Here is a 26,328-nt window from a genome sequence, read left to right as displayed (position 1 = left end):
GAAGGTTTATGGAAAAAAAAATGAAAGCGGAGTTAAACGCGCCACTTATCGATGGTTTTGTCGCACATGTGTTCGACCGAGAGAAGAGAAGCTGCTTGTTCTGTTCTTTATTTTCTTCGTATTTTGCGTTCAGCTACCGTATATTACGCGGGAATGTATACAGATCATTCCGTCGAAAATAAATCACTGTTGCTCACGATTGAGATAAACATGTCTGAAAAATACGTCACTTTTTGTGAAACCCGTGGCGCAATCATTCCTTAAGCAGAGTTCAGGCGCAATGACGTCACACCATTGGGCGTCCTGTTTCCATCCACCTGGTATTCAAGTTGGAGGCCAGTTTGCCATACAGATTCGAACCGACGACATACATTCCTCATAATGTTTGCCGTTCAGTATAGGCGGAGCTGTCTACCGAGAAGTAAGAGAGGTACCGCGTCTTTGCTTCCCCAAAAATCAAGCCAATAAAGACGTCTAATATTTTCCAAACTCTGCTTCAGTCTCTCAAAGTTGACAATTCGCGCAATGAAAGGAAGTTTCCCTTGAGGCGGAGCTTAATCATTCTCCTATTTCTTTTTCTCAATGTGCAACTATGTTTTGAGGGACACTAAAGTTTCGCTTTTAATAAATCTCTTAAGGTCTGGTCCACACTTAAGCCGATGCAAATAAACGTGAGTAAAGCCAAAGCTGTCATATTTAGGCTCAAAAACAGTCACACATCGCGCACGAAGACGTTATATAAAACTCGCGCTCTGTAGAAATAGTAGAGCAGTTTTAACGCATCGGCTCTACATTTTCTTCTAATGTGTCATGAGAAGGTCATGTCAATTATGTCTTTGAAAAATAGCTCAAGTCACAGGTGTAATAAAATACATTCTTCCTACAACAATAAAGACGCTGGTATAGGGTTGCAATATTCAACTCGAATTTGAACTACTGCCAGTTGGTGTGGGGTACTACTACTTAATGAAATGACGATGTCTTAGAAGGTACACATAATTCATCGTATCTACATCCGATTGCAGCTTTATGCATGTTGCAGAGTTATTAAATGGCGTAATATTTATAAGTATTGCTTTAGTGTCACTTCCAAGTCAGAAATCAAGAATAACGTAGCAAATATTAGGAATTTACCCGAATTGAGAAATACAGATTCCATCTAGGCAGCAATACATGACAAAAAATGGACAGTGCCGACGTCTCCACTAGATCCCTGCAAACAATGTCTTCATTACATTCTTCCATCTCTTCTCAATATGGATACATCCACATTAATTTGGACTGGGTCTCCTGTTCACGTTGAGAGCTTCGCAATATGTTCTTGAATAACATGGTGTAGTTTACTTACGCATATACTTCGCTGTATACTGTATTTTATGGCGTTTCTTTGCAGGGCTTGATTTAAAACTGCATAAGCATTTCTGCTGATTCCCTGCCAAACATAAGGACTGCAGACTCGTCAGCCTGCCCACCGGCAGCTTTTTTCTGGTATTGTTCCGTCTGTTTTTTTAGATAATAAAGATAATTATCTTTTATTTAATTTGATTAGAGAAGGATGCGATAACGCTAAGGGGTCCCTGAGGAACCCCGAACTGCCGTCCGTCAAGCTGCCCGAGCCATCAGTGCCCCTATGACCATGGGAAGTTGCCCGAGGTCGAGAAGAATCTGGTGCCCTGGTTGGCATGTGCTACCTGCAACAGAATGGCCCGTTCTGGATCCCTATTCCGGGCTGACTCAAGCTTGACATTTAGGTTAAGGGGTCCCCCAAAGGCCGCCATTCTCGAGACTGTCCGAGACGTCTGTGTCCAGGATGGCCATGGTGGGTTGTGGAAAATCGAGCAGAATCTCGTATCTCAGGCCGGCCATTGAAAAATGTGGTAGGATGGTCGCTATCAATCTTGACAAGGGCAGCAATAGGGCAATAGGGCAGCTGCCCAGCGGTTACGCCGATAATAGCGGCGACAACGATAACGCCGACGCCGCTGAAACCAGGAGTGGGCATCTACGAGCTGCTGTGTAAATTGGAAAATTGCTGCATAAACTAAATTAACGGTTGAACGAATAGATGAACAAACGGTAGATTAATGGATGGCCAAATTATCAGATGTCAGATAGATGGTGGATTAGTTGAACAAATTACGAATGCATGATATGAGGATTGTAAAAAAAAATCGAGAATGGCCTGCCAAGCGATTGTATAAATGGTAGTGCGACTCCACCGTTTAGGGTAAACTCTACCTTAAAGGCAAAAAGCGATGGCGGCCTGTGTTATCTTTATACAGCATGTTTCTGGAAAGTCCAAAATTGAAAATAAAAGTTAACTGGCTCTACATTTATTTAGCTCTGGGGCTGTTTGGGGGCTACGGCAGACACCAGGGGAGAGGCAGACTGTTTTAATCAGTTCCCTAAATAAAAACACAATAAATAGGATTTTCACTTATATTTAAGGGAGCACGAAGAATAGGCAAAATTTTAGGTCGTCCTCTAAATAGCATAGTCAAGAAGAAAGTCCTCTCAGAATCGTAGCGCACGTTACAGGGACCACAGCTGATAGGCGGCTTCACAGCGTTACACAGCGGCGGTGAGCGCGTGCGGGGTTACTAGCGTAGGTCGCTCTACCCAGTGATTGCATGACTCTTCTGGCGTCACCTGAGAGGCAGACGGAATCGCGGTTCTCTACTTCGCTTCAACCGCGATCTCCATGAGATAGCGCCCGCGTTGATAACCAATGCGCGCAATCATTTCGCTCGCAACCCGGTGTCAAAGCGCCAAAGCGGAGCCACTTACGCCGGACGCGCTCGCTGCCACTGTATTACGGTCTGATGGCACCTATCAGGCGGACATATTTGGTCTTTGCTCCGGACGCTGCACATTTTTAAGAAATTTGTTTCTCAGTTGTATTGTTTGGAGGACAGTCTGTAATTCTGAAAATGCAGCATATCATTTAAAATAAAAATTAAAAATTTACCTATTTATTTTAATTAAAGAAAAGGTTGAAGCAATTTACCTCTATCTGGATTCCGCCGCAGTTTCCAATACAGCCCCAGGGCTCTAGCTCATAAATCTGAAGAAATTATCTCTTCACAAAAAGTTATTCGGGCCCTCTAGAATATGCACACATTCTTCAGCGCTCATAATGAAAAGCGGCAGCGCAACAGAAACGGGGACGCAGAGGAAGAAACATGAACGACAGGACAAGCGCTGATCTGTCTTTCATGTTTGTTCACCTGCGTCCGCGTTCCTCTTAATGCTCCGTTTTCCAATATGGATCACCGACTAGCCCGCACAAAGCAGTTAGATGGCACACAGTCGTGAGGCTTTACGTGAAGCACCTCACGACACACCTATACACCCCACTGGTCGATAGGGTGTCTGTTCCGCATACTAAAGGACGTGGGGTTGAACCCCGCCTAAGACCTGAGGTCTTTTTTTAGACGAAGTCAATTCCTTTATAAAGGTAAATCGTTCGAGGCATGCGCCTACCACTAGTTCGCATCGCATGCCACTTTTTATACTCTTCTTTCATTCCATGCGTGACGTCATGTTTCACGTGAGCCTCGTGGGGAGCATGAAATTTCCCTATAAAATTATGTGGCAGCGGTATCGTGACCCTGTTGACCAATCAGGATTTTCGCAAAAGGCTCCGGATGCCAACTGTACAACGCCAGGTGTTCCACAGCATGGAGGCTTCGAAGCTATCGCTTTAAAATTGGTTGGCTATCCTGTCTGTCTGCAAATCAGAGAGAGTCTTATTTCGGCACAGGTTTCCACCACAGCTTCTAAAGAGAGAGCTCGCAGCGAAAAGGTTTTTGCCATTCTGAGCACAGAGACTTTAGACACTCACCCTTCTCTGAACGCGCATTCATATCAGCAAAAACAATTACTACTCTCGGCACAAACCTTCAGTGTTACCTCGGATTTGGCGAAATTCCCTTCTTAAAGGAACATGGCGGAGAAAAAATCCCTCCTCGTTATTTCGAAAAATTAATAAGAGAATGTTTATACGACTGCAATAGGCACATTCAGTTTTCGTTACGATCTTTTTGCCATTCCATCAAGCCCGCGACGTCAGGAGCGAGATGTGGCTGCACTGAAGTCATGTGTGAGAAGTGGCGATATATGTATGTATTGCAGTTTGTTTGCCGAAAGATCATGGTGGCTGTGCCGTTTCGCTTTTCCTGTCGCCGGCCCGAGGCGGTGAACATGCTACAGAACGCCACTCATGCAGCCTTCCATGACTCTTCTCCGCGTAACCTCCTTCGAAACTGTGGCAGAGAAAGCGGAGGAGAGACCCTTGACTCTTGAGAAGGCTTTGACCCTTTAGCAATGACATGGCCAAGCACTGAGCTTTCCGCCAAAAGTGTTAATTACACAAGAATACGCTCAGATGACAGCGATGACTTGAGCGCGTAAGCGTAATTTGGTTTTCTGCTTGTATTGCCATGTGGCTGCGTTGATAGATAAACGGAGAGATTTAAAATTGTGATGACTTCCTAACGCATAGTTGGAGAGATTCCGGAGCAACGTTCAGTGCTCTCTAAGGAGCCGCTATATTTTTCAACGGCAGATCTGGACAGTGCTTCGCCGAATTCAGTCCTTGGTTGGCAGCATCACCGAGCCAAGGCCGCTCCACGGAAGAGTCCAAACTACTTCGCCGAAATTGGCGGATTAAACCGGACGTCTGTGGGACGTATCCATGCTTCATTCCCGTGATTCTGTGTCGCCCGATCACTAGCAGACGTTGCGCGCGAGGAAATCCCGTGGAAAGTACGCTAAGCATTCTCTCTGAGCTTCTCGACTCGCTCTGGCTGAAATATAAGTGTTCCAAACGCAGATTCGGGGCGAGTGCGCTCTTCGCTCGGTTCAGGCTCTCTGCTGCGGTGTTTGCGACTCCACCGGAGCTAATTCACCATGAATTACCATTAAACAGTGGTAGGCAGGTTTCGTTTTGGTTTCGGCCTCCGCGCGTTTAACTGCTCTTCCTTTCTTCCTCATTTTCCCTCGCACTAACACAGGCGCGCATAAAGACCCTAATCCGAATGCTGTCGCTCGCTTACACCTTCCAGTGCCTCCAAGCATCCGTCCTCCCACCGACCCTGGCCCCGTTGTAGCGGTGAGAGGCCACCCGGCTCGGCTGGCTTGTGAGGCAACCGGTGTGCCAGCGCCCACAGTGGCGTGGTTCAAGACAGATGCCCATGGCTTCGCCAGGCTGAACGTTGGCACCGGTCCTTTCCTAGACTTTACGGATGGCGTCTCTTTAGATCACGAAGGATGCTACGTGTGCGTCGCCGAAAACGAAGCGGGCAGCCAGGAACGATCAGTGGTCCTCAATGTCTTGGGTGAGTAGTTTTAGAGTCCTCTCTATTTCTGCCTTCAACAACTCTGTACACGGTTACGAGTGTAACTCGCGCGCTACTAATAAATGTGATGATACGGATGTAGCAAGCCACAAGGATGAGGAAAGAGTGCCGCGCTTCATCTGTGCAAAATAAGTAGTGTATAAGGCTAGGCAGAGTAGTAATATTGGCATGTGTACTACAGTAATGATGTGGGTTTTTTTTTTTGTTGTAATTTAGGAAGAAATAAAAAAACAAAGGAAGCAGAGTTGAAGCTTGAAGTTAAGTTTGCTATAGGCGAACCGTCACGCGTGGTCACAGTTTCGATTTTGGTTGTAGTTCTTTCTAAATAATAGCGCTGGGTCCGGCTCATGGTTTGTTGACGCAGAGAGATGATTTTGTTTTGTTTATGTGATTTAACGTTCCGAAGCTACATAAGATGTGAAAGATACTGTAATAAAAGGCTCCGGCTAATTTCGACCAACTGTGGTTTTTTAACCTGTACTGACTTCTCGCACTACACGAGGCTCTATCCTTTGCCTCTATTGAAACGCAGCCCCCGTTCTCAGTACTACAGCGTCCGAATCGCGGTTGTACGACTGCCGCCGTTACACGACGGCATTCTAACAATTGTGTCATGGTACTTAACTCTAGCGCCTTATTAACCTCTAGAGTTGCCCTTTAAAAAGCTGCCAAATGGTCTAATCCGCTATATAGAAGCGCGAAACAGGTATCTGAACCAGCCATCATCCTTCCGTGGAAGTAAAATTTTGACAACATATTTATTCTCAAAGATATTACCGATCAAAAATGGAACTCTTTTCCTCAAACAGTTTACGCTTAAAAATCTGCCACGACGATCAAACAAAAATTATGGGACACACTTGGGCTCTGCTCTTGAGGTTATGACACGACAACGTTAGTGGCTCTGCCTGCGGATCCCTTTGCAGATCGTCTTGCGCGTGCATGCACTTTGGGGCTCCGTTAATCACGAATTCCTTAATTTATGCTCCTGTTATCTCGCAAGCACTCATACTTAGCACACACTAATGACTACAGCATTCCGAACAAATTCATCCGACACGGAGATATGTATATGAAACTCCAGTTTAACGAAGGCCTAGGAATGGAATTTTGTGTCCTAGGCTGCCTGGCTCCGTCCCCAAAGGTGCCGATGTGTCCGTTTCTCATCTCACCCTTCCATCACAAGAGCTGCACGAATTGTCAGCTCCTAGGATGTCATGTGGTCTCTTGACGCGAATCAGTGCCCGGGCCATGTTGCTTGCCAGTAGAGAGATTTAGCTTGCTGGAGACGTAGCAACGGAGACGTATACCAGTTTACCGGACCTCATCTACGCGGTCGCAGTGGCCGCGATTGCCACCACTAGGGTCCGTGCGCCTGTGTGGGAGGGGTCCGGTAAACCGCTATGCGTCTCCGGCAAGCTTTTTAATCTCTCTAATACCACCCGCCAGAAGCATGCTCGGAATCTTTCTCGCACAACGCCGACAACCCGTGACCTTTTGGAGATCTAGGTAAATAAAGCAACAGCCAAAAAATAAACTGTCCAGGACTACGCCCTGCCCATGAATACGTCACCCGGCTCGATAGCTACTTTTTTCTTTCCTCTCGCTGCCGGCCGCAGCGACACAACAAGAGGAAACTTGGAATGAACCGACGTGCCGCCGTCTCCCACATGCTGCGTTTCCCGCTTCCTACTCATGCTTCCTCTGCAAACGTTGTTGCTAGTCTTGGCGAGTCAATTATAACTCCACCCAAGTGACGTTAGGGAGGCGAGCGAAGTGGAATGGTAAGATCTGCGCGAAAGACCTGTACCTAACGTGGGCACGAGGCGCACGAATGGGACTATTTAATATTATTTATGGGCTCCCTTCCAACGACGCAATTTTCACGTCATGGCTTCTGCTGATTTACTTTTACTATACATTTATATCAATTTTACTATGAGTGGTTCCTGGCCTTTTGCATCATGTTCACAAAGAGCATATTTTTACAGGATATCATGACTACCTTCAAATGCTGTTAGCCCGTCTACTTCCGGAAGTCTGGAAATTGAGCCACTGCACTGCAATGTTTTATCCACTCTGCAGCCCCGCCCACTGTGGAACGTGCTGGCACCGCCGGGGTCAGCGTCATGGTAGTAGCTGGCCAGAACGCATCGTTGAGTTGCACGGCAGCCGGAAGCCCGCAGCCTGAAATAAGCTGGCTCAGGAACGGTGCCCTAGTGCCTATAAATCCAATTCAACAAGGGCTGGTCTCTGAGGACAAAAACAGAACCAGACTATTTGCATACGGCGGAAACGGGCTGAGCACCCTCTCCATCGTATACGTGGAAGCGAGCGACGCCGGGCCCTATCTATGCGTTGCCGCCAACGGGGGAGGCGCAGCGGCCGTCGAGTACCGCGTCGATGTCATTGGTGAGTCAAGCCTCACGCCCTGCTTAACGCAGTAATGATGCGCGGATTCTGTTCTCTGTGACTTCGTGCTGCAAATTCTCGCTTATTCAGCCATGTCTTGCTCGTTTCGCTGATAATGATCAGCGCCGATAGGGCCGGCAAGCCTTTGACGAAGTGAATTGAAGGAGTGGTGTACGAACATTTCCTGCAATCATTAGGTCATTAACATGGCGGCAGAGGCAGAAAGTCAAGCCGGCGAATAGGAATAGGGTGTCTGTGGAGAGATGTCTACGGCACATGTGCATAGTTAAATATAGGAATATATTGAAGAGACATTTGTCCTGAGTTTGACTGACTGTATGGCAGCTGGTTGCCATATGGTTACGGCGCATGCACAGCGGCGACTTGTCCCACGCACGGCGGCCTTGGCTTTACATGGCGTAGTGAAGCTTTCGCTTCAACAATTGCCCAAAGTCTCAAACAGCACTTGAGGCCATGCATAAATAAGCCACGACCATATTATGACTTAGCTAAGAGGAAACTGTGTACCCACCTGCATCAGATATGGGTGGTGGTTGTTAGTCATGTTCAAAGGAATGCATCGGTGTTCGCTGAAACGCGGATTGATGTGCCAGCCGTTTAAAAAGCTGCCCCTAAGGCCATTGTTGATGAGCCCGGTAGGCAGTACTAGAGATGGGAGGGCTGCAAAGAAACAGATTTTCGGAGAAACGTTGTCTTGCGTATTTGAGCAGCGGAAAAATTGAAACTTACATTAAAGAATACCTGACTTGATTTTAGAATTTAGGAGCGCTTGCTTTTAGTTTGGGCTCATTTTTCTCCCAAAACTATTGCAGCGTGCCTTGACGAAACAGTATAGAGCAATGGTCACTGCCTTTGTTTAAAGTTTTTGTGGGGTTTACTGACCTCCGCTACAGCGGCTTTGATGAACGCGGTAGTGGAGGGCTCCGTGTATTTTCGATTACATTGGATTCTTTACTTACACTGAGATTCTACAGCACACAAGTGCCCTGCGTCGCGCCTTCATTGAAATGTGGCTGCCACGGCCGGGATCGACCCCGAGTCAACCGGCTTAGAAGCTAAATGCGTATATCACTGCCCGGTAAGACAGTGCTTTCAAACGTTCGAGCTGCAGGAAGAAAGTACAAGGCAGACCACAAAGATGTGCCAGGCTGAACATCTGTACAATTTAGTACTTTACCTAAGGCTTGAGTCGAACAATATTTAATGAACGTGATGCCGCTCCATACTGATGCCACAAAACCACTGATTTTTGACCACGTGAGCTGCTTTTCCCGAACACAAGCCTTCTTTCGGGCGGCAGTGGGTTGTTGCATATAACCTTTTCAGGAAGGCTATAATTGTGTGCTAGATACAGTCGCGCCGCTACCTAATTAACTTTAGAAGCAACTAGGCGAAAGCTTTCACTTATATGGGTGTGCAGAATTGCGATGCCGACTTTCATATAGTAAACACCAGAGGGCGCTCATAGTGCCTGAGGATTGGTTAGCGTTGTACGTCGTTGCAAATATTGGGAAACGTTCGAATGTGACCACAACTGGAAGCACTTTCGTTGAGTTAACCGGCCACTAACGGAAGAAAGGGAGTAGTATGCAAGCACGGCAACGTTGAGCATAGATTTTTCTATGCGACACGCCTGACAAGGCATCCGTTATTCTCAAAGAGATTTTGGGTGGGCGTCGAGGAAATTTACGTCACTGTAACAAACGTTAAACACCAGAATTACTTATCTGCGCTGTCGCCAATCAAACGGTTGAGTCGGTACTTTGCACAGGCGAAGAACAGCACCTGCTACATAAAAGAATAAATTTCTTTCAGCCTTTTCTACACCATCCAGAGCTGCGAAATCAAATTAACGCTTCCTGAGTTTGAGCTCCTCGACACCTTCTGTATGAGTGGAACTTTGTTGAGCTCGAACGGCACTCAAGTGAAGCATCGTCTAGTGGAGACCTTGAAAAATGCCTCTGCTGGACACCTTTCACGAAGAGAGGGACTAACATCTTTGACGAGGCACACATGAAATGCTCGTTGGTTCGCCAAAACCATTAGTGTACTGATCAGTCGAAGCACGATGCGTCGCACTGTGGTGTATTTCACTGGCGAGATACGCAGAGTGGCGAAAACGCACGAAATTGATGAAGTAGTGGTGTTCTGAAAACCTCAAGCAAAATACAAGCTGCCGGTGGTACCACTGTAAGAAATTTGCGCATATCACGTGTATTTACATGCGGCTCACGAGCTAAGCTTCCTTAAACATTATCTCATAAACCTACGTAAGGAGGTAGCCAATGGCCACTAACACAAAGGAAAGCATAGGGGAGTTTTTATGTGTTGATGAATGCGAAGTCATAAATGATCACTGAGGTAATTCCTTAGAAAATAAAAGAAAAACTGATGACGGAGTTTTAACCCTACCTAAACCTTGCTGTCATGAGCCAGCCCATCCGCCGCAGCGGCTCAGTGGTTGAGACGCTTGGCTACTGAACATCAGTACCCGAGCTCGAACCTGACTAGTTTGAATGCACTCAGCTCAGATATTTATTTATTGTTTATTGTGAAAGCAGTACACGCTGTTACGACTGGGACCTCAGCCGAAGTTCAAGCGCCTCCAACAGATAAGGCAGAAGCGAAGCGGTGGCCAGCGAGCGGCGGTCATCGAGGACGGCCACGACAACGGGCGTTTCATTCACACGTGCTGCGGTGGTCAGTTACCCTGCTGGGCCAGAAGGGGTAAAGCGACCCTCGTCCTGCCTTTATTCCGCCTTGGGAAAACGACTCCAGCGAGGGGCTCATCTCTGCTTGACAAAGTCCAAAGAGCGGAACCAAGCCGATTCACCAAACGGGAGATATGCGCTGCTTAGACCCCCCCCCCCCCCCCCCCAAGCTGCGGAATGCCCGGTCCATGGTACCTGGCATCACACCTCAGTCGACGTCCGGTTTTCGACGGGTACCAAAAATTGCTTTGTTAGCCTGGCACAACATCGACATCGCCACCAGCAGTGCTGATACTCGCCACTCATCGGAAGTGCTGCGAGGAAGTTCCAGTGACACCCCTCGCAGTGGGCCGGGCCTCTGTTGGCCGAGTGTGCCCGCTGATGGGACTGGGCCAATTTAACTTCATTTCCCCAGCTAGGAAACTGGGGATTGCAGACGCTGTAATAATGCGTGGAGCTGTATCCACGAACAGCTCAGTTTAGCTCTTCTCGTCTGAGTTCCTCTTCCGAACTCGACATGTAAAAAGTGTATATAAAACTTCTTTCCCAACTCTCCCTGCTGCTCCCAATCCGATGTTTTGTCCACCTGATCACGCTAGCTGAAGTCTTGGCCCCCGAACCCGATCGCATCAACGCCAACTAGCGAAAGAACCTCCAGTACGACTAAGTATTAGTTCGAAATTGTATGGCCTTGATGGTCATTTACCGACACCCGGCAAACTCGGGAGTTGCAGCCCAGTGAGTTGAGCTTCCGCTCAAGAAAAACTCACGAGACGCTGTGCTGTATGCTTTGCTGGCAAGTGGCTGGCACTGCCACCAGCAGCTCAATTTCACTTCCGACCTCGTGCAGCCTGAAAATTCTTACCGCTGCAGCAGTGACAAAAATATCATTTTGAATATCCTAACTGATATGAACACTTCTTGCGGTGGGCTACTGGATAGTAGTAGCTAAACAGAAGTAGTAAAATACCCTCTGTGATTGCTCATTAATAGTTTTAGTGTAGTTTTTACGATCAGAGCTACTGTTTTAGCCAGTACTGCGACCCGCCCTATATGTCGGTGCGCACTGCCGTTCGCTGTGTATACGACGTGATCGGGAAGTAGTGTTGGCGGGGCATGCTATGCTGAAGCTCTCAAGTAGGAAATTAGCGATTCTTCTAGAGAGGAGCCAGTTTTAAGCTGTTCAAGTTTTATTACAGCGAAAGTCATAATTCTAGCAAAGAATATTCGCACCTGTGATGCGCACGCCATTTGTATACGCTTGATGCTTTAGATTGTAACCAATGACATCTCTGCATGCACAAATACAGTGGAATGAGTTACGAGGCAAGCCGTACCGGAGGAATTATGGACAAATTTCTATTATCTTTGTTGCCTTGTTTTCGATATACGTTCCCTACCTTCAGTTTTAAAGGTACTAACGTGAGACTTCAGGTTGGTTCTTGTGAAAAATATAGGAGCAGAAAAAAATTGAAACTTCTCGAATAAGTAATACATTGTGCGCTTTTGACTTGCCGGAACCGTGTCACAAATAATATGGTTCGCTTTTTTTTGTTCTTGGTAATAATACTGTGCTACAGAGCAGTATTTTTATTGATCAGATTTCAGGAATGTATTTTGCATTTGGCTATGCCCAACATTTTACTGAAGCTTAGGGGCAGAATCAATGTATCACTGCAATTTCGTTATTGTTGGCTCACCCGCATCAGTACAAAGACACTTAAAAATATTTGTGCGACGCTGCCGCGTCCGTCCTCGTCATATTTAATCAAACTTTGCGTTGTTCGAAACAGCCCAAAAACCTTCATTCTTAAATGGGCGCAATGAATCTTCTAAATATTGAATACGTTTGTGCCGTTGTGGTCCTTCTACTATGCTTAGTTAGTGCATTCTGGCATTGTAGCAGCTCATAATACCTGTTCCTGCAACCCTTTTGAAAGACATTTCCAGTCGCGAAAAAAACAATTGCGCTCCAATATTTATTAGATGTGCTTACCTACGTAATGAGCCAAAAACTACAGGGCGGCACCTAACCTGCTTACGTGCAGAAATGCAAAAGCATTTCTCTTAGTGCTGCCGATTATTTCAGACATGTTATTTATTTATTGCTTTGCAGCTAAAAAACGCGTTTTGAGCCTTATGATGGTCTTATGTGTTGCTCCCTGGCGAGAATTGCACGAGACTTCTGTGCTGTTTTGTCTCAACCTCAGTAGATGGCGCCACACGTACGTGACCGGCAGCTTAGAGCACTGTGGTTTAGAGTTTATCTGATCTGAAGTTTGCATGCGTTGACTTTGAAACGCATTCGTTGGCCTTCAAGACGTTTACTCGGGAAAAACTTTTCGAAATTTTTGCTAATTTGATAATTTTTTCTTACTGCCGTTGTTGTCATTTCCATCGGCGCCCTCTGGTATTCCTTTGCTAGACAAGGAGAATTACAAGATGTTCGCACGAGCCCGACGTAGTAGTGGTTAATGTGTTTAGCTGGGCATAGGAGGGGTGATAGCTGGACTCCTGGCGGCGACGTGATTTTTTTTCCTAAGTGTCATTTCGAAGAACGTTTTCTAGTCACAGGAAGCATGAGGCAAGAAACGCTTTCGTATTAATAAATGTGGTCGCAATGCTACTGCACAGGCTGCCAGACAATGTGTTTAAGACTTCTTATTGCAGAGCTCGTGTCATCGAGCAATAGACTAGGAGGGAATTTTTATCTGCAGCTTTTCCTGTCAGCGACCTATGGAACGATAAAGTGAAGATAATGCGCTATCTTCCGTCTGCATAGTGTAAGTGAGTATAAATATCGTATTTACCAATCTAAAAGCCTATAAGCATGGCGGCGCCCTGGACGGTATGCGACACCAGCATGCCCGAGCTTTTTGTCTTCTTTTATTTAGGTATGATGTGCGATAGGAACATCTGTTGATGGAGCCGGTACTGTCTACTGTTTCTCACCTGACGAAGGGAATGCGTTGGTGATAAATGCATAGAGGGAAAACAAAACATGACCACGGCTCCGAAAGAAAGCGTATGTCTTCCGCACCAAGACATGTTGCGAACGGCACATAGTGGGCATTCTCTGCAAGAACCGTGGATGGAATACGTGATAGCAAGTTTATTCTGGCACTCTTTCGTGTCTCTCGGTGCTGGTACTGGTCTATGTTTCTTCATACTTGCACTGCTGCGCCGAACTTAATCTCATTTCTCCACACGAGTATGCCACAAACTTCTACCGCCGACTGTTCACACAAATCACCTGCTCCCTTTCACTAAAAATAAGCCTTGAAATCTTATGTAGCTTTAAAGGTCAACTCCGGTGGTTTTTCCATCATTCTGTGTTTTTGGTTGAATTAAAATCCTCGGTACGTCCTGACTCGAACACAAAAAACCGTTTTCCTAAATTCCAATTAGAAGTATTTTTAAAAAGAAAAAACAGCAAATCGAAACCGAAACTGCTTTCACGGCCAGAAATGACGTCCCAGGTGACGAAATGGTGACGTCACACTCAGTATTAGAGAAACACTCGTACGTGCGCTGGATGGTGAAAATAAAGCATGGAAATCATGAAACATTGCATAAAATGTCTGAGGTAGTTCAATATAAGCCTCATAATTTCATAATCATGCGGGAAGTGGACAGTAACGCCGGTAAGCTGTTTGTGACGTCAGAAACTCAGTGTTGCCGGCAGAAATAGTCTCAATTTAAGCCACGAAAACAGCATATTTTAAAGTCGTGTTGCGTGCGAACGGATTATCGTACGGCGCCCAAATTTTGTAGAATGCGTCAGGACGGAGAGGAGAATCTGCAGTAAAAATTTTTATTAGAATATTCGAATGTCAAAAAACCCCCGGAGTTGCCCTTTAAGGGACGGAAGGTGCAGCAACAACGTAGCATTGCTCGCTCTCTACAGCGCCGCGCACTTTCTCTCTCTTCTTCATCTCACCGCTGACAATGCGCAGTGCCTCCTCACGTGCGCAACACTACCGCGGCGGAAGAGGAGGTCGTTCTTGCGCAGCACCCCTTCTCGCTGTCCTGCGACGTCGACGGCGATCCGTTGCCCAGCATCTTGTGGCAGCACGAAGGGCTGCCCGTGCCGCGTGATTCCCTCACTTCGGTCCGGGCTGGTTGGCTGCACATCAGCGCCGCGAAGCGCCACCACGCCGGCCGCTACGTGTGCGAGGCCAGCAACGTCGGTGGCATAGCGCGGATCGTCTACAACGTGACCGTTTGGGGTAATGTGACTTTTTGCGGCTGCCCTTTTTGTCTTTGCACTCTTCAGGCGGAATACACTGATGTTCGAAGCACTGCCTTGGGGGAAGGGTGCGCGCAAAGGCATGCATAAAAAGAAGCTTAAAAACGCAGAACTTCAGCTAGACAGCTCTTCTATTTGTTTCTTGCTTTGGCCATTGTTAACGAGCCCTAAAAGGGACAACCATTTCACTTGATTCCAGTTATAAATAATGCTGTTTCACTAGCTCGCATCCAGATACGAGCTCTCGTGAGCGCGTCTTTTCCGTTGTGTTCACAAGGGACTCGCTTAATGATAAGAAGCTGTTGGGAGATGAGCATAAAATTACTGAAGATAGGGATGAGAAAGACTAGATGGGGCCAGCGGAGGCTGAGCCATGGCCGCCGGTTAAGGCGGGAGGTAGTCAGCGGGCCCTCTGCGATCACCGGAATCATGTCCTCAGCAAAGCAGGTTTCGGTCCTGTGCAGTTTATATACAGTAACCTGAAGCAAGGACAAAGAATTTATTGCTCTAAATATCGGGCTTTTCCTTCTTGTCCTGTTCATGACACATGACACGTTGATGCGTGTGTTTTTACCGCCCTGAGAGAATGTGTCTGCGCCAGTTCGGGTTTACTGGCTGTAGTAAATGCTTATAAAAAGAAAATAACTGTTCGCATATTATTCATTTTACCACATACGCTGCAGCGCCGAAGCATTCGAGCGGGGGAGTGAGCTACTTAAAAGATTGCGACAGAAAGCCGCCAACAAACAAAAGATTGTCAGGGCAGTGAAGTTGTATGACTAAATGCCGTGCATGAAAACAACATGAGGGCGAAGGACAACAAAGACAACCGCTGCTGACAAAGAAAAATTTATTCCCGAAAGTAGACGTAGTGATAAGGAACAGGAAGCAACCGAACAAAACCTCAAAGAGCAGTAGTTGCTACCTTGCTGATTCTGACATCAGGGGTGTATCTATCTGAGAGCTGGTGTAAGCGTTCCACATGCGTACGAAGAAAGCAAATTGTATCAGTAAGCCTTCGGCATAATTGCCTGATAGGCAATACGAATTTTTCTCCTTTCCAGTTGTACCAGTCAAAAAAATATTCTATGGCGCTTCTGTTTCTTGTTTTCTGACACGGGCTGTTTGGTGAATCAATCCTTCTTCCCCGATTGATTTTTTTCGTGTTTTTTTTTTTGTTGGAGTTTTCAATCCTTTTTTTTATGAATGCTTGGTGTAAACGCGGCGTCTGCTGATGACGCGTTATAGTAACTGCGCCGCCAAATTCCTAACTGCCTACTCTACTGTGCAGTAGAAGGGTGAGCAGCATTATCAAGACCATGCTAGAAGTTTTATATAGGCTTTCCAGAGTTCGGCGTTCCTTTTCTTTCACCGGCAAGCAACCGTGTAGCGCCTGAGGTCACCCCTACTGGCATACCGGCTGTATTTCATCATCCGTCGTGAGTAAGGCGTGGCGCGCTGTGTGCGAGCTGTGGGGCCGATGACTTATTTCGATTAGGATAGCCAAAGTAATTCATTCTCGACCGATTTCTAGTCTGGCTGATTGACTGCTGCACAGAAGACGTACGGCTTCACTGCCCAATTTAGTTGCTTATACGGCACCTTCGCGCAACTCTGGCTAAGCCTATACAAGAACTGTAGAGCGCGCCGACGGTCAGCGCCATCCAAAGTTAGGGCCTAGATATTAGTTATGCGTCCCGAGCACATGCGAGGCCAAAATAAGGCTTTGCCTGTTCATGGGTTCTCGACCTCAATTCCGCTCAGTGCTTGCGCTTCATGCCGCCAGGTAAGCGCTTAATGATATGTAGCCGTGGCCGTAAAACCAACGCTCGTTTCGTGCGAATCACGAAGCGGCTAGGCAAGCAAGGGCAAGTGATCGCACTGTTCAAAAGCAAGTGCAAGGAATAGCAGGTGTCTGTTTTCGTCTTGTCCGCATGAAGTTATCACCACGCACCTTGCGTTGCTGGCCTATGTTTAATGGCATGTCAGGGCGCTGGGTTATCAGGTACAAGGGACATGGCAATTGACATCGATACAGAGTGTGGAACTTGACTTCTTCCATGCGAAAGCACAAGGGCGGCGAGTGTTGTGTATGCAGGAATGCGCATTAATCCACTATTACTCGCGCTTGCTTTCCAGGCCGCCTCGTTACTCGAGAAACACGCCCTGTCGTTCGTCACAGTCTTACAAATGCAGGCAACGTGGCCCTAGCGGCTCGAAAGGTACTCGCAAGGCTGGGACTGGACAAAGAAGCGATGAGCAGGCATCCCTCTGATTTGGGGCGCATGCGCACAGAACGCATAGCTCAAACCCAGTGCCTAACGTTAGATGTCACTGACTTGCTCCGTAGGGTACCTTCGGTGCGCTCTAGACAACTCTGCTCACCTATGTAGACTTAATTGTTGCTCCGTTGCTTTCAATATCGGCGATCTCGCGGTTGTCAGTTACTGTCCTTTTCCTATCATCGAGCAGCAAAGAAAACATCACATGGCGCAACTGTGCCTGCAGCTCGAATTGACCGCTTTTTCGAAGAAACACATCATCAGCGAATGTCGCATTTCTGCTGGGCTTCCCGAGTATTTAGTGGGACAAGGTTTGCGCGGGAAAAAAAGCACATGCTTCCTCGTACTGCAAGGCTTGAAAAATTGAGTTTTTCTTCGTCTGAGAAAACGTGTCATTGTCTTACCCAGGGCTTCTAATTCCCGCTGGCACTAACGACCATGCTAATGAATTAAACTGCAGAGCTGTCAAATTCTACTTCAGCATCATGGGAGTAACTTTTTATCGTAATTGGCTTCGACCGCTGCTGATAGTTTGTCACAGAAAAAAATTAACTTTCCCTTTTGAACTCCCCAGTTATAGGAAATCCTGAAAGCGTCGGCTTAAACGCCCGTTATACAGTCTTATATTAAAAGCAGCGCTCCTCCTGTCGTGTTGGTTCCTTCCTAGTCTTCGTGCTGCGAATTTTTCTCAGATGAATTAACGCCAACTGGACCAAAAATTGGTGCGTGTCCAAAGTTTTCTCGGAGGTTTACCTTCATGTGGCTATCTTCGGCGGACTTAAAAATAACGGACGAAACACATAGATTCCACTCGACGACGAGGCTTCTTCAGTGTCCCAAAACTCCCCTCAGAGGACAAAGTGCGCTCTCCTTCGTAACACTGTCCACTACGAAGCTTTGCGTGTGTACTGGGCCAGAGGCATGTGGCAGAAGCTGTCACGTGATGGCTTTATCTTAAGTCCAGTAAATCAAACTTAGTAAACAGTTACTTTGTGCAATCATTTAAGCCAGCTTTTCTAAGAACATGTGACTGTTAAATTTCGCAACCAATAAAGAATTAGTTTGCTGATTAGTATTTATTAATTATTCAAATTTGGAGAACGAGAACAAATGCTGCACACTGGGTCACTTGACTCTCAATGGCTTTCATTTCGTTTCGTTGGAAGGGCACCTCTCCACCTTCTGTAATATCTTGGTTAGCTTTAGCTGGCGCGTGCATGTATTTGGTTGGATAAGAGGTTGGCTTCAGCTTTTTCTTCAAAACATTTCTTCTTGGAAGAAGAACTAGGCCGCGCAACACATACTCACCCCCATCATCCAGTCATGTCACTAATGCCTTGTGAACAGTGTGTCAATGAGGTAGATTAAAGTCAGGTTAAATTCGCCACTGACACCACTAAAAGACGCTCAAGTAATTAGTATGTGCCTAAATTAAGAGTAAGAAATCGCGTCTTAAGGGCACATGTAATCACGGAAAAATATTTGAATTTGTTGCCTATTACCGCCTGCTCCCCTTCCACACTTTTGTAAGCCGAATGTGACACATGGGTGCCGCACACCTCTCTGTGGCGCAGAGAGACCACAGCTCTCCGGCGCTGACTCTCCAGTTCGTGTGTCTGCTGTCTTGGGGGAAGCGACCACTCTGCAATGTTTAGCCACGGGAACGCCGACTCCTGTCGTGTCGTGGTCGAAGGATGGTCGTCCCCTGGAGGCGTTCAACGCAACAGAGTCCGTCACCCTCGAGGTGGTCAGAGAGGAGGACGCCGGTGTGTATGCGTGCACAGCCTCGAACCTGGCTGGAGAGGCGACGCGGGAGATGGTTCTCACCGTCCAGGGTGAGCTACTTCCTCAGTCCTTAGCTTAGAGGACAAAATCTACAATTCCTTTTGCGGTCCCGACAGCAAATATTGCATCGGCAAGTGGAGTTGCATTACGTCATCCGACCAGGCCAGTGCGGTAGGCCTACTTACAAAAAATCATTACGAACATTCCTCCAAAACTGAGCACTGCTATAGACATTAATTTTTTTTTTCGCATTATTAGACTTGGATTTCTTACTGTCTACTTAATCGAGCTAGAAAAATGACGAGGAAAAAAGCAGATATTTTTCACTTTTGCCTAAACCTAAATTTAACTGATTCAGATATGTACAGTTGGTTATAGGTTTGCTGTCTATTCTTCTAATAAAAAGTAAAGTAAAATAAAAACACACAAGAACGATAGTGGGCGAATATTTTTTATCTTAAGAGCTCTCGGAGCTGTCACTTTCATTTAGGCTTGAAACATGAGGACACGGACGGCTTCCGAGTGGTCGGTTGATCCACATTCTTCAGCTCGGCTGTTTTTCTCCCGTGCCTGTTACCATGATACACCTGTTTGCTAACGTCAGCCAACCCTGGTATCGCAACGCTTATGAAGCCATTGCGATACTTCTTCAAGCCAACTTTAGCAAAATCTGGTTCACCTTCGCTCCTCACATCACGTATTTATCTAACTATGAAACGAAACCAACTATCCCAATAGCAAGTACTCCTAGACCACGCATAGCATCTATATCTTACCGGTACTCATACAAGGGGCATGAGCGTGGAGGCGGACGAATTGGGTTTAACTCGCATTAACAACACAGCGACCTGCGAAAAGGAAAATGACAGGTATAACATTAATAGACAGTGGTTCAGGAAACAAACGTAAGGTAATGATATCCTGGTCGAACTCAAGAAGAAATGTACATTGCTACGACATCTAACGCGAAGCCATTACATTCCTACCATTACATGCATGGTAATGGCTATGGTCGTGAAGGCTAACATATTAGTATGTTAGGAAATCCTGAGAGCAGGCATGCTTAGCACGGATGGCAGAAACTTTAGTGATCGGATAGAGGTAGGGCGAGTTTGTGGAGATATCAGAGCCGCAGTAAGGGCCGGACTGATTGGATAAACGTGGGAGGGGCCTCGTTTAGCACTGGGCGTAGTCAGGCTGGTGATGATAATTTCGATAATCTCACTTGCCGCGCCAACCATGCCTGGGCGCGAACAACCTAGGTCGTCCATTCAAATTAGCTGGTGCGAGACCCGTATCATCCGTACTAAAGATCATCCGACCCCTTAAGCTTGCGTGGGTTTTGGCCGAGACGGAGGAGCCAGTTCAGATTAACAAATTTTTATGTATTTCCATGTGGGGTCGCTGAAAACATCAACGCGCTAGTCATAGTTCCAAAGCTCAAACACTGTCACAGTATGATCACGACCCTTCAAGGCGCTTCAACAGTACCAAGGCACCACCATATACGATCAGTAGGACTTAGCTTAGGAAAGCGCTTCCAATTTTGCGCCTTGCTTTGGAACGTCTAGGTGACACCTGGTGCCGCTTCGATTAGGTTTTCCGCGTACACTGCAAACACCAAATGCAAGTGCGCTTCGAACCGTGTTCACGGATGTCTATAGTACTTCGAAAAATATTTAATACCAGAAATACGGTTCACGTCAAGTTTGAATAATCTATTAATCAATCAAATATTCCAAAATGTTCTTCGCACAGCCTTAGTAAAGTCCCAAGAATACTTCTTACGGTATGTACCAGTATTCTAGACAATGGCGCACCGCTGTGTGAGCCGGACTGGTATTTGTGGGGAGCACTTCCTCCGGCCTCTCGGTTTCGCTTTCACACCTGTGTGACCCCAGAATTCCTTGCGCAGTTGTGATGAGGAGAATGTAATTTTAGAAAATATAAAACCTCCTATGCATATTACTTGTGGTGACCTGTAATCCTCTCAATAACTGAGAAGCTTAAAATTAATACGTAAAAATGTAATTATTATTGTTAATTACCCAGCCTGCTACTTACATATATCTGCTCTACTCTGATGCAAGCCAACATCAAATGTGTTCTGCTTTTAAAATGTGGGATTCTAGCTCACAAATTCTTTTTTTTAATTGCTGACCGTCTTGGGGGACCAGCCCTCTATATTGAAATTTAATTTGCTAAAGAGTTGCATTAGGATGCTTCTTCTTACGGCATTCACGAGACGAACGAAAGCTAGATGTTGCTGTCCATGCTATCCTACAGATCACGCTAAGCGCAGCAACATCTAAAAACATAGAATGAAGCGGGTAGCCACAAGTTGGGTGAGGCCTATTTTTAATTGGTAGTATCTCCGGAAAACCGGTTCACGTGCCCAACATTCTGGCACAATTCGCAGTCATCGACACCGCAACTACGGTATTCAACGACACGGAGTTCATTTTAGAAGCAGTAGATTTTCGCCGACAGAGAGTGTGAGGAATGTTCAGGTAGTCTTTGTCTTGTCCACAGCGACTACTGCTCCAAGTTGAAAATGAACGCAAACACCAACTCAGAGAGATTCTCGAGACGCAACTATCCAGAAACTTGGTTAAAGTTGCTCTACGTGGTTTGATTCGAGACAAAAATTTTTGGTCTTTTTATTTCCGTTTTTATTTTAGTTTTTAGTTTTCCTACTCGCTTGGTGTGCAGTGCGTGTGGGTGTGCCGCGGCCGGTTTTTGCTGAGTTTTCTTCGTGCAGTTTGAGTTCTGTTCCAAACAGAAGTGAGCTCTTAGTCTGGGCTGCGTCGAGTCATTTTATGCGCCGTTGCGCTATTCACCACAAAAGATAGCGCTCGTTTCTATCTAGATTGCCGTGAAGTTCGCTAATAGAAGAAAGCGAGCGAAACGCGGAGATGCGGGACACAGTGGAAATGGCATCTATTCGTTTATGCCGGAACGTTTGCGGCGGTGTCATTCGTACCACTCAAAACAAATTGTTTGGTAAACGAGCTTGCTTAGCTTAAAATCGTATCAAAACATAGATTTCTGAGTTTTGTTTTGAGCTATATGACGTTATCTTTAGTGGCATAGAGAGCGCAACGCTGCTCTTAGGAGCCCTTGAGGTGTCATATTCGCCGTTCTCGCAACCCCCACTGAGCCTGTTCCTTTTGATTTCATCCGCCTTTGGAAACGCCGTATGACACTGACTGGTCGGTGGCGACTGCCTCAGTGTGTACTGAAACTGTCCGCGTAGTAGCAGGGGTATTAGGTATATCGAATAGTGTATCCAGCTATTCACGCCATGCGCATCCCGATCTGCAGCCGTCCGTTATAAAATGAATAAATGCGTCAATGCATCCAACAGTATTAACAGTGCGAGACCTTCATTCTAGGGATGTGCTGTCCATTCTGACGTAAATTGTATTCAATCCCGTTTATTCCTAGCTGCACTACAGATATTCCCGCCCAGATTGAAAAACAGTGGAAGTAACTTGATAGGCGTGGTGGGTATGGTAACGCTGTTGCCGATGAGCGTATTCTTATTTTTTATTTTGCTCGAACGGCCCGGCTAATGTCTTCTACTTTCAAAAAGGCAATGAACCTCCATACAAGGCACAGAACTAACCCCAAGTCTTGCCCTCCCTTGCATACCACCAGATGATTCCGCAAGTAGACTTCGAACACTAATTTCATACGCAATGAAATACATTATTTGTGTATTTCTGTCTCTTTATAATTTTTTATGGAGGGGGGCATATTCACGCATTTCTTTTACGTGAAATAAATGATCCAAACGCTTCACCCGTCCGTCTATTGTTTTTAACTCTCTCGAAAAACGCACAACAATGAATCTAACACTACTGACGCTACATTTCTTCGGGAAATAACTGTACCTCTAATAGGTTCATTCCTATTTTCTGTAATTTAGGCATGTTTTTATTATCATAAGATGCAAAACAGCCATGCACGCTTAAAGCTAATTTTTATTCCCGATACATTAGTGTTGCAGATAAACTCTACAATGTTGCACTAATCCCAACCCGGCATTGTTTTTTTCTATACCAGAAAAAGCCATGTTACGTTATTTCATGTTACTTTATTGCACAGTGCGTCAGCGATAAAGCAAGAAACAGCCAGCGGCACCCTATTTTATATGAAATATATTCAAATCATAGCTTACGTCACTCGAATCTTTTGTCTAAGCAGGAGGATAGTCGTGGCTATATTTCCGCAAAGTTTCGATATTTACAAAACTCCACTTGTCACTACAAGCGTGCTACGGAAAGTGCACTACGGGCCAGTTGCTTCTCGTCTCTATAGAACTTATTTATTTCTTCTCCCTTCCTTCGTGCTGCATTCATATCTGGCTGCGCACGGAAGTTTCTGTTTCTATTCGGCTTATGATTAGAGATTATGAGATTTTTAAGCTTACGATTAGAGATCATTAGAAATAAGATTATGAGTTTTAAGCCAGGTAAAAAAACAAGTTCAGCTAATCCGTCGCGATAGCAAATTCCAATTAGACCGTTCACTCCCAATCACGTTCCGCAGTGCCACCGCTGATCCGTCGTCAGGAAGGCAGCAGCCTGGTCGCGGTGGTGGCCGGCAAACCAGCCGTGCTAGAGTGCACAGCCAGCGGTTTTCCACGGCCTCGCATCTCTTGGTCGGGACCAGCGCCCTTCGCAGATCCTGGCACCTGGGCAGCGCACGGAGCCGTACGGATCGCTAGCGTGACCAAGGAGCACGCCGGAAACTATACGTGCACGGCGATCAACGAGGCCGGCTCCGACAGCATGACAGTGGAGCTCTCCGTGCTCAGTGAGTCGTCTGGGCGAGCTGGGGAAGTACAGAGGATAGGGCTAATATAGATGCGATAATTATTCCAATACAGTCTCTTCTTTGTGGTCATCAGCCGTCCCCTCCAATACAAATGCCTCCGTTTAACCTTGGGGCACCCCAATCCTCGAACTTTTCCTTCTCGGCAGCACACTTGACTCTGGCACCTCTTGCCAGACAGCAAACTGGGGAAGCAACGACAGAGAAAGCAAGTCAAGAAATACAAGAAAAACCTAGACCAATGACAAGCACGACTCTTAGCTAACCGGAAATGGATGAAGGCGAGCAAAAAACGCTGCAAATACCGCTGCTCAAGCCACAGCCCAAGCATCTCATTACGCTAACAACCGGAAAACATAAAGAATAACCACCGGAAGTTTCCGCTCCAATACCTTTTTAACCAAGTTGAGCGAATGCTACATTTTAATCATTATGAGAATACTAATCCTCTTGCAATAATAACGTGCACTGAGGAAAAATGGCCCCGCCTTCTTACACATATTCTAGACACGAGATCATGGCGAAGACCAAACTTTTCTGCCTTACATATGACTCGATAAACACCGTGTGATAAAAGACAACAAAAGTAAATAATTATTCCAAAAAATAACCCAATAAGCATATGAATTTCGTATATCTCAAATAATGACACAAAGTGGTAATGAAATTAAGAAAGTTAGAACTATACGCTACAGTAAAACTATCCAAATGTAACTAATGTGCTGCAGAAAACTGCACCAAGGTGCAAAATGGATGTGAAACACAAACACAAAATGGAAGTCAGCTGTTGCGCGTCATCACTATGTATCATCTGAAGTACACCTAAAGATTGTCTGAAATAATTTACCATACTTCCAAATCTTTCTCCATTACACAGTGACGGCAAGGTAACTTTACAGGCACACGTGTCACATTGGCTGCAGTTGAGGTGCGAGAGAGCTGTTAGATGTGTTCACTTGCTGTGAAGGAGAACCCATAAAAGTGTCTTCGCGAATTTCTACTTTTTTTTTCTCAGCATTGATGGTCATAACTACTGACTGTATCGCGCATTCACCAGGTCCACCTGTATTCAAATGGAACCGACGAGCCTTTCTGTACTTTAGTTTATCAATGTACTGGAAAAAGTGATCAGTTCCAACGTTTTATAATAATTAGAGGTATTGCATGTAAACCAGCTCACTTGAGAAAAACGACTGGCTTGGAGAGTTTCTGCAATGAAGGCAATAAAGAGTTTCGTAACCCGCGGGTAGTGCACGCATCTCGCAGTGGGAAGACCGTCGTTCGATTCTCACCCTATCCCAAAACAGAATGTTCTTTTCACCTCAATTGGTTTTCTTTGGCTACAGGAAGTTTCCTGTGAATCAAAATTCTTTTTGGGGCCAGCGGTTGACCCTTCGTGTTGACTTCAAGCATGAAATACAAAATGACGATCGACACAAAGAGAAAGCAACAGGGAAAGTTGCCTGCTACCGAGTGATTTGATTGAGACGTACAGACGGTGGCATTATGGGAGGCCATATCCACGTGGCAACCTAGCAGTCATGAAACTGGCAAAAAGGTAAACAAGTCCTTTATATTTGTGCAATCTCATTGTTAACGACTATTAAGATACGGTAGGATTCAACATACATAAAACGAGTAGCAGCAGGGGAAAAAAACGGGCCAAAATAAGTAGAACGGCATAGACCGTAAGTTTACACTGGAAGACGAGTTTTAAATTTTGAATTGTGCTTAGTAGGGTTTCTTAAATACAATAAGGTTCAAAATGAACGCGGAATCAGTGGATAAAAACGCTACTGAGCACACGCGAAGGCAATGTCAGGTAAAAGACAAAAAACAAAAACAGTGACCACGGGGTAGGAAAGATCTCGGGGCAAAAATAATACCACTCAGTCATGAAGTGAAAGAAGTAAAAAGGGCAAAAATCTCAAAAAAGACAAAAGGAACATGAAGCAGCCAGATTCCCAGCGCTCGAAGAGCATAAAATCAATAACAAACACGGGGTGTAAAGAGCACTCGGGCAAGACTAGTAGAGCGGAATCGGGCAAGACTAGTAGAGTGGAATCAGGCAATACGAACATTAGAGGGGTTCAGCGCTGCTGAACAAAATGTGGAGCGAAAGCGGCTGTGGAACCAGAGTACCCGGCTGCGAAGCCGATCGCTGGCAGCTGCATTTCGATGGGGGTGAAATGGAGAGGTGCCCGTGTACTGCGCGATGTCAGTTCGCGTTAAAGATCCCCAGGAGGTCGAGATTAGAGTTACTATATAGGCTTTGCCAGAGTTCCGCATTCCTTTTCTTTCGCCACCAAGCAACCATGTAACACCGTGAAGCCGACCCGACAGGCACTTCCGCTGCAGTGCGTTCTCCGTTGCGGGGACGACGTGCTGTGCTCTGTGCGAGCTGTAGGGACGATGACGTATTTGGATTAGGACAGCCAAAGTAATCGCTTCTCGACTGCTTTTCAGTCTGGCTGATCCTGCAAAGACGACGTGTGGCTTCACCGCACAACTTGGTTGCTTATGCGGCACCTTCGCGTAACTCTGGCAAAGCCTATATATAACTCTAGTCGTAATTACTCCGGTGCAGGTGGAATCCACTTTCATGCCCTGCGCATGCGATGCGGGCAGAAGCTTTCCTGCTCCACTCGGTCAGCTCTCCGCAGCGGCGC

At 46.1% G+C, this 26,328-nt stretch overlaps 1 protein-coding gene across 1 annotated transcript; it reads left to right on the top strand.

Annotated features, from left to right (window-relative positions):
• Nucleotides 1-1,701: 1,701 nt before the first annotated feature.
• LOC146182968 (hemicentin-2-like) lies at nucleotides 1,702-25,019 on the top strand. Its single transcript, XM_084608311.1, has 7 exons — nucleotides 1,702-1,819; nucleotides 5,067-5,339; nucleotides 7,446-7,772; nucleotides 14,461-14,733; nucleotides 18,610-18,870; nucleotides 23,375-23,641; nucleotides 25,006-25,019. The coding sequence occupies exons 1-7, from the start codon at nucleotides 1,702-1,704 to the stop codon at nucleotides 25,017-25,019; spliced, it is 1,533 nt and encodes a 510-aa protein (XP_084464437.1).
• Nucleotides 25,020-26,328: the final 1,309 nt, after the last annotated feature.

This window comes from Amblyomma maculatum, chromosome 7 (genome assembly GCF_055883805.1).
Source record: "Amblyomma maculatum isolate TAMU_Amacu chromosome 7, ASM5588380v1, whole genome shotgun sequence".
Taxonomy (NCBI): Eukaryota; Metazoa; Arthropoda; class Arachnida; order Ixodida; family Ixodidae; genus Amblyomma; species Amblyomma maculatum.
Note: the sequence above shows the minus strand (reverse complement) of the source record. Positions and strands in the feature narration are given on the sequence as shown.